The 18,785-nt window shown below is 34.9% G+C and overlaps 1 protein-coding gene and 1 pseudogene across 2 annotated transcripts; one reads left to right on the top strand and one right to left on the bottom strand.

The window, feature by feature from the left end:
- LOC114399930 (PI-PLC X domain-containing protein At5g67130-like) lies at positions 1-2,774 on the top strand. 2 transcript variants are annotated; one of them, XM_028362160.1, is made up of 8 exons: positions 1-303; positions 396-518; positions 888-1,025; positions 1,144-1,242; positions 1,563-1,866; positions 1,968-2,166; positions 2,312-2,398; positions 2,491-2,774. In XM_028362160.1, the coding sequence occupies exons 1-8, from the start codon at positions 217-219 to the stop codon at positions 2,573-2,575; spliced, it is 1,122 nt and encodes a 373-aa protein (XP_028217961.1). In that variant the 5' UTR covers positions 1-216; the 3' UTR covers positions 2,576-2,774. The 2 variants fall into 2 exon arrangements, with proteins under 2 accessions (XP_028217961.1, XP_028217962.1); XM_028362161.1 differs by having other exon boundaries at positions 6-303; positions 1,968-2,200.
- A 510-nt stretch (positions 2,775-3,284) lies between these two features.
- LOC114398488 lies at positions 3,285-6,107 on the bottom strand (annotated as a pseudogene).
- Positions 6,108-18,785: the final 12,678 nt, after the last annotated feature.

The following is an 18,785-nucleotide window of genomic DNA, read 5'->3' as shown; positions in this document are numbered from 1 at the left end:
AGTAAAGTATATATAACTATTAATACAAGATAACCGCTTCCCCTTCAGATCTATTGGTATATTCCAACATTAAAACTGGCCAATATATATGAGAATTGAGAACTCCAAGTTATTTAATCTTCTTGTGATACACAATTTCTAGCACAAATTAGACCTCTTCTTGTGTTACTCTTTAGACACTCCACTAATCCAACTTAAGTCATTGTACAAGCACAAATGGATTTTCTGCGGTGCTTGCTATTGGTTATTATTCTTCCGTTGTGTTATTCTATTGATGCTGCATGTTCTAATGGAAAATGCAAGGTTTGTATACCATACCCTACCCTACCGCTTTGAACCATGCCGTAAATATGTTTTTTCTGTTTTGATCTTATTGTTTTCGAATCTTTGATCAGCTTGACGATGAATGCTCGTCTAACGGTGATTGTGGAGCCGGACTCTATTGTTTCTCGTGCCCACATGGCTTTTCAGGCTCTAGGTGTGTGAGATCTTCCATCACAGATCAATTCAAGCTCATAGTAAGATTCCCATTTCTCTTTAGTACTCTTTGCCTTATTTCACAAGAAACTGTCACAACACTTGCATAGATGATAACAACCCACCCAATTCATATGTGTCAAACCTTTTAACAATGCCATCATCAAGTGACAAAATTTAGAGTGGTTGGAAACTACTTCCATCATTTTACATGATCTGAATATCAACGTCTGCTTTGGAAAAAATTGTGATCAACTTTGTAGGCGTTGCGTTTTTTTGAGATACCTATAGTATGATATATGCACATTCTGTTTTAGAGGGAAAAAGGGTGGATTGGGGGAATAAGTTTAGGGGTCTTTCATCTTAATCTGTTGTTAATTGGTCTTTTTTTTTTTTTTTTTTTTGCGTAGAATGACTCTCTGCCATTCAACAAGTATGCATTTTTGACAACACACAATGCTTTTGCCATCAATGGAGAACCATCTCACACAGGAGTGCGTCGAGCTACCCTCAGTAATCAAGAAGACAGTGTAACACAGCAGCTAAAAGTATGCCATTCATTACTACAAACCTTAGCTTCTGTTAACTTTTATTATGTTCTGTTTCCTATAACTTATAAGGGATGTTTAAGGTCACTATTTTCTTCCATCAATGTTCCATTTGTAGAATGGAGTTCGGGGACTAATGCTAGATACATATGATTTTGATGGAGATGTGTGGTTATGCCATTCATTTCGAGGCCACTGTCATGACTTCACAGCTTTTGTATGTAAAAATCATCTTCCTGCTTCCATTTCCTTTAGGCCTATGCAAGGTTTTAAATATTGGTTGTGGTCGCATTGCGGTTTTGTCGCTTTTGTTGATATCGCGGCAAATCGCAGACAAATGCAGTCGATGTGGTCAAAATTGTTGTCATGTTGCGGTCAAGAATAGTTAAAAAAACCTTGATATTGTGGTGCAAATCACAGTCACAGATCATTTTTTAAAACCTTGGGCCTGCCTACGCTTTTCCCAACTTGTTTCTCTAACAACAATTATGACTAATGATACCTCTACATAACCCTAACTTTGTAATCAACAAGTAGGAACCAGCCATAGATACACTGAAGGAAATTGCAGCTTTTCTATCCTCCAACCCGAAAGAAATTGTCACACTCATATTGGAAGATTATGTTGAAGCACCAAAAGGATTGACAAAAGTTTTCACTGATGCTGGTTTGGTGAAGTTTTGGTTTCCTGTGACTAGAATGCCTAAAAATGGAGGAGATTGGCCTCTAGTGAGCGATATGGTTGCTAAAAATCAAAGATTGCTACTGTTCACTTCAGTCAGTTCTAAGGAAAAAAGTGAAGGCATTGCATACCAGTGGAATTACATGGTTGAAAATCAGTGTAAGAAAGCACCAACCATTAAAGCTCTTTTATTCTTCAACACAAATATTTATTCTTTTTTCCTTTGTTAATTTTTCATTTTGGTGATCTGAATTCTGCAGTTGGGGATAAAGGAAGGAAAGCACTCAAAGAAGGAAGCTGTCCAAATAGAAAAGAATCTTCTCCTCTTGACGACAAGAGCAAGTCCTTGGTGTTGGTAAACTATTTTCGCACTATTCCTCTGAAGCCAATCTCATGTGAAGATAACTCTGGAGGTCTCATTGAAATGCTACAAACCTGTCACCGTGCTGCCGGCAACAGGTGGGCTAATTTTGTTGCTGTTGATTATTACAAGGTACAACTTAATTGGCCATATTTTTTTCTTTTTTTCCTTCCAACTTTTGTTGTAAAGCTTAAACATTGGACTCTTTAATGCTGATATCATAATTTGGGGAATATTCTGCAGAGGAGTGAAGGAGGAGGTTCGTTTCAAGCTGTGGACACTCTCAATGGGAAGCTCTTGTGTGGTTGTAATGATGTCCATGCGTGTGTGGTAATGAATTTCTCACTCTTCCTTTCTGAAAACACTAAGTTAGTAAACTAATAACGGCTTAATAATTAATTTTTTATTCTTCCATTTTTCAGCATGGATCTACTGCAAAAGCTTGCTCAGCATAGAAAGCATAGCGACAAGCACAACAAGCTTCTGGAAATGTTTATTAGTTTTTAAACCGTAATTGCTTGCCTTTATCCCAGGCTTTCTGGTTCTGGTATAAATATAAAATCATTCAAATACTATTATAAGCAGCCACAGTGTTACCAGATTATGTTTGATTCAGAACTAAAAATGTTACCAGGTTATAGAATATGTTCAAACGTGTAAGCGAAAATTTTAGGAAATTTCAAGAGGAAGATACTTTGTTTTGTCAGATTATGACCAGATTTCATGCAACATGTGACTCCTCATAAAATTATTTGTATTTTTCAGTAATTAAGAATGGTGCTTCATAGTGTGCAGTTCCAAATTATGTATTGAAAATTTGAAATTCTTTACATTAAATAACAATAACAAGAATGGAACTGCATGGAGTCTTCATCCCTAATTAAAAAAGCACCTGCTACCAATGTCTAATAAATAACATTGAAGAGCATGAGAAATTAAGATGCAATAATAATAATAATAATAATGACATTATGTGGAAAAACTATTGAGTGTTTTGCAAGAAAGCTACAATAAAGTTATTGGACAAGAAAATGTTATAAAAATTGAACACGTAAAATATTGGCTGGTAACAAGAATGTTGAAATTTATGGCTTACAAAAAATGATAGAAGCAACTTGATTCCTGTACATTGTAAAAATAGACACAAAAATTGAGCATCTAGCTAGTAGTAGGTCTTCAAATGTAATGGTTTTGCCAGCATTTCCAGAGTATTAGGTTAATTTGATTCCCCAAACACAGCCTTGGGTCTATAATCTCGGAGAAAGAAGTCTTGGCTACTAAATATCGGTAACGCAAATTGCAGCATCCGAACAATGTCATTCATGGACGACCTCTCTGTCCCAGACAAACAACTCATCATCCCAATCTCGCAAAACATCTTGAAGCACTCGGGGGCAACAATATGCTCTATGGTTCCATTTTGGTAACAGTATCTGACCCAATAAGCAAGAGACTCCTGATTCGACTCTGTGGTGCAAATCAGAGCCAAACGAGCACACAGGACCTCAAACAACACTACCCCGAAAGAGTACATGTCAAACTTCTCCGTCAAATGCTTCCGTTTGTAATACTCTGGGTCTATATACCCAAAGCTCCCCTTCAGAGTAGTTGGGAGTGTGCAAAAAAACTGGTTTGGGTTGAATCGGATTGTAACTGAACCTAAACTGAATTGGTTTTTTTTTTTTCTCTAACTAATTCAAGAAAAAATGAGTGCACTATTTTATAAAATCAATTTAGTTAACCGAATTATTTCTACAAAACTGATTAACCAAACTGGTTTTCATTTAAATATTTGTTTATTTGAAAAATTAGTTCGAAACTGGTTTGGCTCTTAGAACTAGTTTAAAATTGGTTAAAAACTAGTTCAGTTCAGAACCAGTTTTTTAAAATCAGTTCAGTTTTGAACCAGTTTCTAAATCAATTTGACTATTTGAATGTAAAACCGAATTGGTTAAAACAGTTCAAAACCAATTCGATTCAGTTTTTTTACTGAACTAATTTTTGCACACCCCTAATAGCATTGGTGTTCACGTAGGCCCTGGACGTGCCCGTGGGTCCAATTCTGGAAAGCCCATAACCTTGGCCACCCAGTCCTCATCCAACAAGATGTTGGTGGTTTTCACTTCATCGTGGATGATTGTGCAGTTACAACTAATTTGTGAAGATAATGCAGCCTGTGCACCATGCCAATACAAATTTGCAAGCGTAGCTTCCATGATAAAGGGGGTTTGTTAGTGTTGTACTTGTGGAGATGGTTGCGGAGGTTGCCATGTGTCATGAAATTGTAGACCATGATCATCCCCTTGTTTTTGTCGCAGTACCCGATAAGAGGAACGAGATGGTGGTGGCAGAGCTATGAGAGCATTCCAATCTCGGCCAGGACCTCTTCAAACCCCTGCTTTGATCCTGGTTTGAGATGCTTGATATCTACTGGGATGGAAATGTCATCTATGTAGCCCTTGTACACATGGTCGAATCCCCCTTCACCAACAACTGAGGTGTTGTCGAAGTTGTTTGTGGCGGCTTTGATTTCGTCGAGGGAAAAGCATTGGCAGAGGCGATTGTATGGCCAACATTTTTCGCTGTAATCCTGCATGTTGGTTGGCAGCCTATAATCCCACATGTTGGTTGGAAGCTTGTAATCCTGCGTGTTGGTTGACAACAAGAGTAAACTGAACTTGGAGCTCGCCCACCAAACGATGAATAAAACAACAGGTGAGATCAAAAGGATACCGAATACCACCCATGCTATAACAATTTTTAGTTTTCCAATTTTGTTTTATCCCTTTTGGACAGGCATGTTTTTCTGCGGGTTATGCCCGGCGAGATTATTAGACTCATTGAAGATCTCAAGATAGTTCAAGAATGGGTGATTGGCACTTTCGTGAGGATGCATTTGGAGTGAGATATTAACCTTTTTATGAGTATCATTCTTGGGATTAAAATCGCATAATCTTTGTACACAGCTAGGCCTTTCTGTTTCTGGCTCCAACTTATAACATCAGCGTGGTCCTCAGCCAACTCGCTCCCTATGTAAGTGAAGAAAACCATGTCTCCAATGTTAGTAATATTTGGGTCAAGCTCGCAAAAATGGAACCTGGCCATGTAAGTGAAACCAGAGTCAACAGGGAACTCCCAAGTCAACTCGAGGCTCTTGTTCAGACCCATGCCACGAGTTGTTCTGTACAGTTCCTTGGGTGCCACGTAATCGGGATTCACCATTATGTTCATCTTACTGTTCATGTTAGTTGCTAGATCATTTATTCTGTGAATTGTTTTGTTTAATTAAATAATCTTCATTGTGACCAGTCAAGTTCCTGAACAAACCAGTGTCGTTTCTTGGTAAGATTCCTTACTCTCCCACTTTGATTCTATACTCTATCTCTAGTGCAGTGTTGGTTCTTAAGCCATACAGCGTGTCAATTCCCATGAGCTTGAAACCCATATCATTTGCAGACGTGTAATACAAATTGGTTGGCATGGAAAGTACCTTGATTCTGTTGATGAAAGCGTAGGAGTTTTGGTTGCGATGGAGTGAAGCTCAGGTTCAGCCTCCCACTGTCGTCCATATTGACGACATATTCTCTGAAGATGGCTTTCGTATTTTCTGCATCAGTGGTTAGAGAGGCAGTGAAACTATAGAGGAGGATGAAATTGGTTGGATTGAACATTGAAGAATGAGTTAGTGAGGAGAAAAGAGGGATAAGAAGTTGGGTAGAAGAAGTGGCAAAGAAATTTGGGTCCTGCAGTGGCAGGAAGGAGTAATTGAATTGCGAACGGGACAAGCGCGCTGTGGTGTAGGGAACTTGATTGGTAGAAGGAGATTGTGTTGTTGCAATAGCATAAACAGTATTGTCTTGATGAGATAAGAATGTTGAACTTGTGTCCCCTATTCATGTTCTTTCTCAGTGGTAAGATTTTTTGGTGGTGCTGCAACTGATATGAAATTGTCCCCTGGAGTGTACGCAAATACTTGGAGGTGTGTAAAGAGGTGGAGAAGGACGAAGAGTGTTACAGAGGTAATACTGTTGATCCTCATGGTTAAGGGTGAGAGACTAAGGAGTTTGGATTTGCATAGTGGACGCTCATGTTTTGACATCAATTTCACTTAAGACATAGATGTTGTTTCCAACCGCGTAGATTCAAAGCAAACATGAGTCCGCGTTAGCGAATTTGTTGAGGCTTGTTATGATGATCATTGCTTGCTTGTAGTAGTTGCTAACAAGCACCAGAAAGAGGAAGGTTCAGAGTGTTATAGTGAAAGACAATTGTGATGAGTAAAGTGGCAAAACTCAGGACCCTACTGTTATGTCTTTTTCCCGACCAACAAATATAAATATAGAAAAATAGATCCGCAAAAAAGAGAGAATTTTGTAAAAGAACTACACTTTTTTTATAATGGGTAGTATGAAAAGAAAAGTCATATTTTATGGTATTTTTTGCATTGTTAAAGTTAAAAGAAAAACTTTAACAAGCTAGATAAAAAAGGATGTTGGATACTGCACCTACAATGATGTCGATAATCAACGTTATAGTCATATTTTGGTTGTTGAGAACAAGAGTGGTCCACATTTGGAAGTCTTAGACAAAAAGACGAAGAAAACAACAAGCTAGATAAAAATGACGCTGGATACTACACCTGCAATGATGCCGATAATCAACGTTTTGCTTTTGCTGCTGTTGTTTCCCTTTGGGCGTTCCGATAACCAACAGATATAAAAATAGAAAAATAGGCACACAAAAAAGAGAGAATTTTGTAAAAGAACTACACTTTTAGTAGGATATATTTAGAGGCAAATGCAGTGGCTAATAATTTAGCAGCACATGGTCAGAAGTTATCTTTGGGTTCTCATTATTTTGAGAAAGCTCTTGATGTTTGTATGATTCCTTTGCGGGCTGATTTTGTTGGGATTAGATTCCCTCGTAGGTCAAGTGGTAGTTCTTTGGTTCTTTCTTGCAGTATAAAAAAAAGTAGAACAGTAAAATGTATACGACTTAAATATGTTTTTGGTTCCTGATATATATCCGTTTTTAGTATTTGGTCTCTAATAAATTTTTGCTTCTAGATAAATCCATAATATTTGAAAAGTTTTATCTGAATGTGAACATTAATCGGACACGTCGGTAAGCTAGTGTGGTGTCACATCGACATAAATTTACACGTAAGTTGGCTATGTATCGTTTGAGATAGCATTATATTTTAATTAAATTATAATTAAATTAAAATCCAATTAAAACAATAAAATAGAAGATGATACCTGGAGGAATCATCAAAATCGAAACTTGTAAAAGAGAAAATGAGATGGTACCTGGAAGAAGGAAACTGAGAAATCACAGAGAAAGCTTAGAGTTGGGGGGTGAAAGAAACTATAGAGAAATCACAGAGAAAGCTTAGAGTTGGGGGGTGAAAGAAACTATAGAGAAATCACAGTTTGCAAGGCAAAATCAAGAGTAAACGTGTTCTTTGGGTGGTTTGGTGATGCACTCTCTTGTTCTGTTTGTTTATTTAATTATTATTTGTTTATTGTTATTATTGGCATCGTTTGACCTAAGATGTTGAATGGATCATCAAGTGGGGGACCTTTTGAGATGTGCTATGTGGGATCCATTTCAAATTGAAACAACAAACCCTCCCTTCCTTGCAAATTAAAGCCCTTGAACCAAAATATCACAACTAACACTTGAAAATCAAATCCCAAATTGAACCATCTCACGAGCCATCCCAATGGCTTCCTCAACATTCCTTAATAGTGACATTTTGCTTGTCGTCGATTTGTTTGCACATGGAGTGGAACGCAAAAACGACGTCGTTTAGGAGATTGGATTTGGAGAAGGTTGAGGAGGAAGAGGATGAGGATGAGGTCGAGGAAGAAGATGATGTTTGTTGAGGCTTGGAGAGAGGGAACATATAAACGGGGGGAGAAATAGAGGAGTGGCAACGGTCTCATTTTGCTCCGGCAGAGAAAAGAAGGAGGCGATGGCCTCTCTTTGCTCCGATGGTCTCAATGTGCAGTTGCTGCCATCGTTGCCATTGAACCCCTGGTCGGTTGTCGGAGAAAGAGAAACCAGGTGGAAGCAACGCGTTTTCTGAAAATGTGAAAAAATAGAAAAGCGTGAGACTAGGCTGAGTGTTGTTTATCTTTTACTCTTCCCAAAAAGCTCTTGCACTCTTTACAGAAAGCTATTCCCAAAAGTGTGACTTTCCAAATGACGTCGTAATTATTTTCTAAAAATGAAAATAAAATTTTAATATAATTCCACTCACACAACAAGTACATGTGGCATCACACCTTATGTCGTATGCCAACTTGTCCGGTTAACGGTCACATAAACAATTAAGGGATCCTGATTAACGGTTGAGACCTCAGACAAACCTTTTCAAATATTAAAAGTCCATCTTAAAATAAAAATTTATTAGAAATCAAATGTCATATATATTATGTTATGAGTAGAGTAACTAAACAGTGTTCATGGTCAGCTGGTTAAACACAAGTTATACTTCCTACCATTTTTATTAATTACCTCATTCTAAGTTATGAATTATGATCGCATCCAATCTTTGGACTCAGGTTGATCTCGCTAGGCTCAAAATTAATTTAATTAAGGGTGAGTTTAAATAAGACGAAACTAAAGTGACTCAAGTAAGAATTAAATTACTTTTATAAAAAAGAGAGTAAGAATTAAATCACTTAATTTACACAAAAATATCACCAAACAAAAACTGACTAGACTTTAATGTCCAATTCAATTGAACAATAATGACTGAACACATTAAAAAATTTATAGCCTTTATTTTGGTCCTAAACTATCATGTTGCTAAACTGTTTACTTCTTTTTTCAAAAAAAAAAAAAAACTGGTTACTTCTTTAAAGTTGACTTTGGTTAGCTTCTAAGATTAATTTTCTTTATATCTATTGTATTTCTTTAAAGCTGGATTTCATAGAAGGTTTTTCTGTAAAACTGAATTTCCTTACTAAGAGCTTAAGGAGCTTAAGGCCCGTTCGAGATGATGGTAAGTTTTCAGTTTTCTGTTTTAAAATGTCTTTTTGAAACGAAATATGTTCTGTAAAATTTGGATTGAGTTGGTTTTATTACTTGTTTTTAAAATATTTTTCTATCCCATTTAAAAAGCAAAATAAATAGGTTTATAATGGGGAAACAAATTGTTATTTTCATAGTTAATGGTAGGCTCCTTAATCGTAAGGAAGTGGAAATTGGGGAAAATGTGTAATGAGTACCATATCCAAATTGTAGGATATCGTTTATTTATTAGAACAAAGTAATTAGTTGGAGAAGTTCCAATTGAAAATAGTTACCTGGAGTTCTAACAAATTTTGGAACTAGAAATTTTCATAAGATTAATTGTCTTATTTCATTTGATACAATTTGAATATTGAAGCAGAAACTCAAGGCTATGGTAAAATTATATCGTGAAATAGATTAGTTCTAATTATTTGTTGTCCCTTATTACTGCATAAACAATTTGATAAATAGTTTGTAGTTTGGAAACCTACCCCTAGTTAGTTAAACTGTATGTATATGAGTTATTGTAAATTTTATTTTACTTGAATTTGATTCACTCATATAAAAAATGTTAAATTTTGTTATTTTTTAAGTTTAATTTTATGGTTAAAATATATTAATGATCTTTGATATATACTTAAATTTTGTTTTTCATTTTTGGTCTTTTTTTTCTTTGATATTTGAATTTTTTTTGTTTATATCCATATCGATCCGTTAGCCGTTGGCGTATCCATTAGTAACAATTTAGTTGCTTATGTATTGTGTCACATTACATTAAATATGAAGTGTAAAAGATATGTGTAATGAGATGAGTGTAGATCAAGGACGAATCCAGGAATGTATCAAAGGGATTTATTTTTTTATAATTATTTAAATATTTAATAAATAATAAGTTTTAAAAAATATTTATTATTAATTTTATAAATAAAATTAGAGATATTGCTAGAAAAATTTTAAACAAGTATCAACTTTAAAACATATTTTTCATATATAATTTTCTCTATTAATATTTTTAATTTTAATTTTTTCCCTCACGTACACATAAGGATCCTAAGGAAAGGGGACCGAGGTTCTCCCTGCCCCCCTTGATTCACCCTTTCTGTCAATAATTAATAAATTAAAAATATAAAAAAATTAAAAATAATGACACATCCAATAAAATAATGACATATCATTAAAAATAGAATAAAAATGAAAAAGATTTTTTTTTCTTTTACCCACAATCCAACCCATTGATCCATTCTTTCTCTCTCTCTTTGTCGCCGCTGTGATTCCCATGAGGTCCTCCCCATGCCGCATCTCCCACCCGCAATGTCGCCCGATCATATTGTTGTCGTCGATGCTCACCCAAGCTCTTTGTGTGGTCAAAGTTATGATCTACTCACAATGGGTGCTAGTGAGTCATGGTGGATGATAGAGATGACAATGGATGCTGGTGATTTCTTGGTTCATTGTTCATGGAGGAGGAAAGAGATAACGGTGAAGTGAGAGAACAAAAAGAAGAGATCAGTGGAAGACATAAAGAATTTGGGTATATTGAACCACATCTTGCTGCGATGCTAGGTCATAAAGATGTTGTGTAGAAACCATGTTGGTGTGTCGTAAGGGTCCTAAAGTAGAGGAGAAGAACTGGGGTTTTGCAGGGAAGAGAAATGCGAGGAGGAAAAGTGTGGTGCTTCTATGCACAAGAATGTGACTTGGTCCTAGAACTAGCTCTTATTTATGAACATGGGTAACACAACTCGCAGTTAAGGTCATCTACTATGGAGATGCCAGGGTGGTCGAGGAGCATCAGAGTGTGCGCTTGAGGTTGCCACCGCTGTGGAGGGTGGTGACTCGTCAATGGCAATTTTGTGTTTACTTTAGATCCACATTTCTTGTGCATTTTTGTTTCTTTTTTTTAACTTGTTTGAATTTGTTATTAGAATATTTGAAAGAATTTAAAATTGAGTATATTGATCATGAACTTGATTTGGTGTTGTTGAGCTCCATCTGGGTCTGAATCTAAAAATTGTGTGTTTACCATAATAGAAATAATAGAGAATCCTAGAAAAGAAAAAATGAATTTCTGACAACTACAAGCTACTAGAAATCATTTATTTTTATATTTCTTTAATCCATTAATTATTGGCAGCCAATAGTCATATCATTATACACATCATTTTTTATGTGTAACATTTAATTCATCGTTACCATATAGACATTTCATTAACGGTTAAGATCATGCTAATTGTAGAAACATAAATAAAAAATTTCAAATATTAAGAAGCAACCAAAAATAAATTATCAAGATTAAAAATGAAATTTGAATGTATATGATGTAAAAAGATACATAGATCAAACAGCGGAAATTAAAAAGAATTACGAGCGTACCTCCAGCCATTGCAAATTGAACGGGAAGCAGCGCACACACGAACCTGAAAGACAGTTTTGTTCTTCCAGACCCTTACTCACTCTGAATAGATGGTGTATTTTTCTGAATAGAGAAGTGAGTTTGGTGATACAAAACTGAGAGCACCCCATCCTATTTATAGAGTCTGTCCATCACAGAGCTCTCAACTTGTTATCAGAACGTGAGATAGGAAGTTATGAGACGTGAGATAAGAAGTTATCAGTACGTGAGATAAATGATTGGTACATGATTTGTTACTGAATGTGGTTGCAAATATATTTGCAAAGATATGGGTTGAATGTAGATGGAAAATGGACCAGATTCAAAATAACTAATTTTTTCAAAAATAATAAAATTAATTAATTAAAAGAACGTGGAGGTGAACGTGCGCTTCCAACATTCTCCCACTTGGTCCATTTAACCCAACATCAACCGTAACAAGAAACATAATATATGAATCATGGCGATAGGTCCTCTGATGATGAGTAGTATCTTCCATGTACCACAATATATCGAGTCTCTCAACACTAGCTCTCAACTTAATGAATAAACCATATGTTTATTCTATATCTAAACCGAATGATTTTTCTCGAAATAAATAAATATGTGCACAAAACGATATGAGAAAATATCTAACTGAATAAGAGTTTCATTGAAAATAACAAATGTACGTACAATGAAATTACATCATGAAACCAAGTCCCATTCGTACTACATGATCCTTAAAATTCTTTGGTGGCATGCCTTTAGTTAAAGGATCACCAATCATTAACTCAGTGTTGACGTGTTCAATGACCACTTTCTTTTCTTTAACACGTTCTCTTATGGCTAAGTACTTGATGTTGATGTGCTTACTTCGACTTCCACTTTTGTTGTTTTTAGCCATAAACACTGCAGCAAAGTTGTCACAATACAACTTTAATGGCCTAGAAATAGAGTTCACAACTCTAAGGCCAGATATGAAACTCTTCAACCATACACCATGCGAGGTAGCCTCAAAACAAGAAACAAACTCAGCCTCCATAGTGGAAGTAGCAGTCAAGGTTTGTTTGGCACTTCTCCAAGATACAGCTCCACTGGCTAACATAAAAATATAACCAGATGTTGATCTTCGTGAATCAACGCAACCAACAAAGTCTGAGTCGGAGTAGCCAATCACTTCCAGACAATCAGTTTGTCTGTACATGAGCATGTAATCCTTTGTTCCTTGAAGATATTTCATCACTTTCTTTGCAGCTTTCCAGTGGTCAATACCTGGATTACTTTGATATCTTCCCAAAACTCCAACAACGAATGCAATATCAGGTCTAGTGCAAACCTGAGCATACATAAGGCTTCCAACTGCTGAAGCATATGGAATATTTTTCATGTGTTCCCGCTCAAAATCATTTTTGGGGCATTGACTCAAAGCAAGTTTGTCACCCTTCACAATGGGAGCTACACTTGGTGAACAATCTTTCATATTAAATCTCTCTAAAACTTTGTTGATATAGGTTTCTTGAGACAAGCCTAAAATGCCTCGAGATCTTTCTCTATGGATCTTTATGCCTATGACATAAGATGCCTCTCCCATATCCTTCATATCAAAGTTCTTTGAGAGAAATTGTTTCACCTCATATAGCATACCCTTATCATTAGTCGCAAGCAGAATGTCATCTACGTATAATACAAGGAAACAAATCTTACTCCCACTGACCTTCTGGTATATACAGTGATCCATGACATTCTCTTCAAAGCTAAATGAAGAAATGACCTCATGAAATTTTAAATACCATTGGCGGGAGGCTTGTTTCAATCCATAGATGGACTTATTAAGCTTGCAGACTAAGTGCTCACCAACACTAGATAAGAATCCCTCAGGTTGTTTCATGTAAACCTCTTCTTCTAGATCACCATTCAAGAACGCCGTTTTCACATCCATTTGATGCAACTCAAGATCAAAATGAGCTACTAATGCCAAAATTACTCGAAGAGAGTCTTTCTTAGATACAGGGGAAAAGGTCTCTCTGTAATCGATTCCTTCTCTTTGAGTGAATCCTTTAGCAACAAGTCTTGCCTTATGTCTCTCAATGTTGCCTTCTGAGTCTTTCTTTGTTTTGAAGACCCATCTACATCCGATGGCTTTTACACCAACAGGAAACTCAACGAGATCCCAAACTTGGTTTGATTCCTTAGAACTCATGGCTTGTGAAAACGTCTCAAGATCATTTTCGGCTCCAATGTTGTAGTCTGATTCTTGTAGGTACACTACATAATCACTAGGAATTGCTGTCTTTTTTACTCTAGTAGATCTTCTTAATGTTGTTTGGTCATCTTGCTGAGGAACTTGTTCAAATGGTTCTTCACCAGTTTGTTCAGTATCATCATGTTGTTCCTCACAAACAACTTGATCTACATGATCACTTTCAACAGCTTGTGGAACTTCAATCACTGGTTGTCTAACACCCATTTTAACTTGAGGGGTGGGAATGACTACCAACCTATTACTTGTCCCAGAAGGTTCAGCTTCATACTGATCCCTTTCAGAAGAAATGTTCTGAAATTGATCACTCCTACTGATCAAGTCATTTTCAAGAAACTTTGCATTCCTTGATTCCACAATCCTAGTGTTGTGGGATGGACAATAGAACCTATACCCTTTAGACCTTTCAGCATATCCAATGAAATACCCAGTAATAGTCTTAGGGTCTAGTTTCTTCTCTTGTGGATTATAGATTCTTACTTCAGACGGGCATCCCCAAATGCGTATATGTCGCAAACTTGGTTTCCAATCCTTGAATAACTCAAAAGGTGTCTTTGAGACAGCCTTGGTTGGAACTCGGTTTAATATATACGCAGCCGTCTTAAGAGCATCAATCCACAAAAATTGAGGAAGCTTTACATTACTCCTCATGCTTCTCACCATGTCTAATAAGGTTCGATTTCTTCGTTCTGCCACACCATTCTGATCCGGAGAACCAGGCATAGTGTATTGGGCAACAATCCCATGTTCTTGAAGAAATTTCGCAAATGAACCTGGTGCTTGTCCATCCTCTGTGTATCTACCATAGTACTCCCCACCTCTATCTGATCTCACGATCTTAATTTGTTTTTCACATTATTTTTCAACTTCAGCCTTAAAAACTTTAAAGGCATCTAAAGCTTCATTCTTAGAATGAAGTAAGTAGAGATACATATATCGTGAATAATTATCTATAAAGGTTATGAAGTATTTCGGACTATTTGCATCCATGTCTGGACAACATATGTCTGTATGTATGATTTCTAATAAATTAGAACTCCTCTTTGCACCCTTTTTAGACTTGTTAGTTTGCTTACCCTTAATGCAATCTACACAAGTCTCAAAATCAGCGAAATCCAAAGTACTAAGTACTCCTTCATCTACTAATCGCTTGATTCTCTCAATAGAGATATGTCCTAATCTTCGGTGCCACAACATAGAGGATTCTTCATTCACAATACATCGTTTTAACCCAACAGAAACATGCATAGAAGTAGCGTCATTTTGCAATTCAATCGAATAAAGACCATCAACCAATTGACCACAACCAATAATTTCATATTTATTTAGTAAATTAAAACCAAAGTCTGTAAAATTAAAATAAAATCCCAAAGGTGCAAGTTTAGAAACAGAAATTAAATTTTTACAGAAACTAGGAACATAAAAAACTTTCTCCAAATGTAATTTAAAGCCACTACTTAAAACTAAGACGCACGTTCCAATGGCCTCTACATGCGAGCTCATCCTACTCCCTGAGTAGATGCACTGCTCACTTCCCACTGGCTTCCTTAGGCTTTCCATACCCTGCAAGGTATTAGAAACATGGATTGTAGAACCAGAGTCAATCCACCATGTATTATGATTCACATTAATCATATTAGATTCATAACAAATGAAAGTCAATGGTGTACCTTTCTTCTCAAACCAACTTTTAAATTTGGGGCAGTCCTTCTTCATGTGTCCTTTCTTTTTATAGAAGAAACACTTTGACTCCTTTTTAATTGTTGGTTGAGTCGGAATCTTTCCTTTATTGGTGCCTACAGCTTCTTCCTATCCTTTCCAGAAGTAGAAGTAGTCAAATTTACCTTCTCACCCTCTTCCATTATCAATCTCTCCTCTTCTTGAACACACATGGTCATCAATTCATTAATAGACCATTTATCCTTATGTGTGTTGTAGGAGATTTTGAAGGGTGTATATTGTTGAGGTAGGGTGCACAAAATGAAATGTACCAGGAAGGACTCAGACATGGTAACTTCCAGGGTTTTCAACTGAGCCATTATGTCCCTTAAGCGCATGATATGTTCACGCACACCTCTCGTTCCAGTAAGCTTAATGGAAGAGAATTGCATAATGAGTGTGCTAGCAAGAGACTTCTCAGAGGTCGTAAACTGTTCACCAATGGCTTTCAACAGATCTCTGACCTTATCATGCTGGTCAACTGAACCCCGGATACTAGCGGATATGTTGGTTTTTATGAACATAACGGAGAGACGATTAGATCTCTCCCACTTTTCATAAAGATCAACAACATCAGGTTCGCTAGTTTCAGTAATAGCCAGTGGCTCATCCTTCCTTATAGCATAGTCAATATCTATCCAGCCCAAATGAAGGAGAACTCTTTCCTTCCAAACCTTATAATTATCACCTTTCAAAATGGGAAGGTCACAAGAAATATTCATAGATTGTGAAACTGCAAACAAACACACATGCTCATTAAGAAAATTTGAGACTAAACAAATGTCATGTTTTGCCAATGCAAATCATGTCTCAATATATGAATCTAGTGACACAAAACTTGCCTGTGGGCTAAAGTCCTACTCAATTAGATTCATCATGCAACTTTATGATAAAACTATTAAATCATGTTCTTTTCCTTAATTCCTGTGGGTAAATTAAGAAATATAATTTAATATTTTATCCTAATTAATCATACAAATATAACAAAATTCCTGTGGGTAGATTTCATCACATTACATATGATTAATCACAATTAATATTTCTAATGTGATTATAAATTTAGCATATAATTTTATTCAATTAAAGATGCTGTGACTATTCTCTAATTTAATAAAATTATATTAATCACTTAACATTCAAAAATAATCCTTGCATAAACATACTTAATAATGCAAATGTGCTCAATATTGAATCATAAAAATTACATGTATACCAATAACATTGCACGTATATTCATTCAACATGTAATAAACTTTAAGGATTAAATCCAATGCATACCAATATTTAACATAATATTGCATGTTCAACATAACTTAAGAGACACACAATTTTAAACAGTTTGTGCATAAATGATTTATCCTTCAGAAGTTATAAATACACATGAACTGCAGTTAATAATCAATTAAATTGCAGTAGCTTAGCGGCAAAAGGAGTCCTTTTATGCTTGCAGAGCGAGGGTTCAAAACCAGCCCAAGGCAAAACAAGCAACAAAGGCAGAAATGAGATTCGAACCCACAACAGAAATGATGGGTACGTGATTTGTTACTGAAGGTGGTTGCAAATATATTTGCAAAGATATGGATTGAATGTAGATAGAAAATGGACCAGATTCAAAATAACTAGTGAACGTGCGCTTCCAACAAGAGATCAATGATATTTTTAGCTTAATTTTATTCATAGCCTTCATTTTGCTCCTTAACTATCATTTTTATAAGCTATGTATTTCTTCAAATAAAGCTGAAATTACACAAATTTTGGTCTTTATAAACTATCATTTTACTAACATACATACATGCATCATATGAGTCACAAGAAATCTCTAATATTAAGTAATGAACAACATTTATTTCAGTAATTTTTGAGAGTGCAACTTAATTTTGTAAATGTAAAAAAAAAAAATGTAACTTCGGGACAAGTGGATCATTTGTTTGGTGACTAGATAGATTTATAAATACAAGGCTTAGTCTTATTTTTTATCCTAAAAGTTTTATAATATCACAAGTTTGTCCCCTAATTGATAAAATATTGTGAATTTTGCCCTTAGGTAGAAATTTTGACATAATTATCAAATAAACTGTCACAGTTTTTTTTTTTTTTTTTTAAATTGTGGCAGTTTAAAGGAAAGCTATTGCAAAAGGTCTTAATTATGACAATTATTTTACATGTGGGCAAAATTCGCAAAGTTTTGTAAATTCGGAGATCAAATTTATGAAAAAATATTTGAGAAAAAAATTTGGGATATTGTGAAACTTGGGAGATAAAAATGCAATTAAGTCTAAATACTGTAGATTAACTTATGCTTTTAATTGTTATATAATATAAAGTTAATTCCTAAAACACTTTTTTTCATATGTCATACACACACTTTGCCCCTGCGTAGAAAAATTGCCACAATTATTGAGAAAAAAATATCACAATTTTTTTCTTATTGTGGCAGTTTAAAGGAAAATTGCTACAAATGTCTTATGGTGATTTTTTAATGCGTGAGTGAAATTCCCAATTTTTTGTAATTTGAGAGAAAAAGTTTATGAAAACAATTTTGGAGAACAAAATTTGCAATATTATAAAACTTTATTTTTGTGAAAACTTTTTTTTGGGGACTCCTCCTGTTCTTTTGTAACATTATGAAACTTTGAGGAAAAAGTGCAATTAAACCTAAATAACATACACCCACACTCACACGCTTTTTAAAAAATTCTTACATAATTATAAATTTTATTAATACAATTAAAAGTATTTATATATTATCATATGATACTTGAATATATATAGTTGGATGACTTTTTTACAAATTATTTGATGTGGGCAAAACTCTTAGAATTATTATATAATTATACAATGAATAAAATTAAAAATGATATATATTATTATATAATGTTTTTCAATCTAATGCTGTCAAAAAATATTGTTAATATAATTTTTTAAATTTATATAAATATGATATATTTATATTTTTCTAGAAAATTAAATTCCCCGGAGAAAATTCTACTGTAACTTTTCAATTTTATTATATAATTATATAGTTGATTAATAAAATTCAAAATGGATTTTATTATATAATATCTATTGGTAAGTATTTAGTTTATGTAAATAGATGAATGAGAAAAGTATATCGATCAAAGAGTAGGAATACATATCAAAAGGAGTTGGAATTAAAAGTAAAGATTAATCTCCTAAAATATGGTAAGATTTATCCATATTTAATATTCGATCGATCTGTGAACATGAATGCCTCTTAAAAAAGACTTCGGTGGAAATTTTTTTTACTATATTCATTTCCCTTCTTTCCTTATTCTTCCTCTTTTCAATTTGTTTTCGAAAAATATCCTGTTTTATAAAGT

The sequence above is a fragment of the Glycine soja genome, chromosome 19, assembly GCF_004193775.1.
Source record: "Glycine soja cultivar W05 chromosome 19, ASM419377v2, whole genome shotgun sequence".
Lineage (NCBI taxonomy): Eukaryota > Viridiplantae > Streptophyta > Magnoliopsida > Fabales > Fabaceae > Glycine > Glycine soja.
This window is presented reverse-complemented; position numbering and strand designations above follow the sequence as displayed.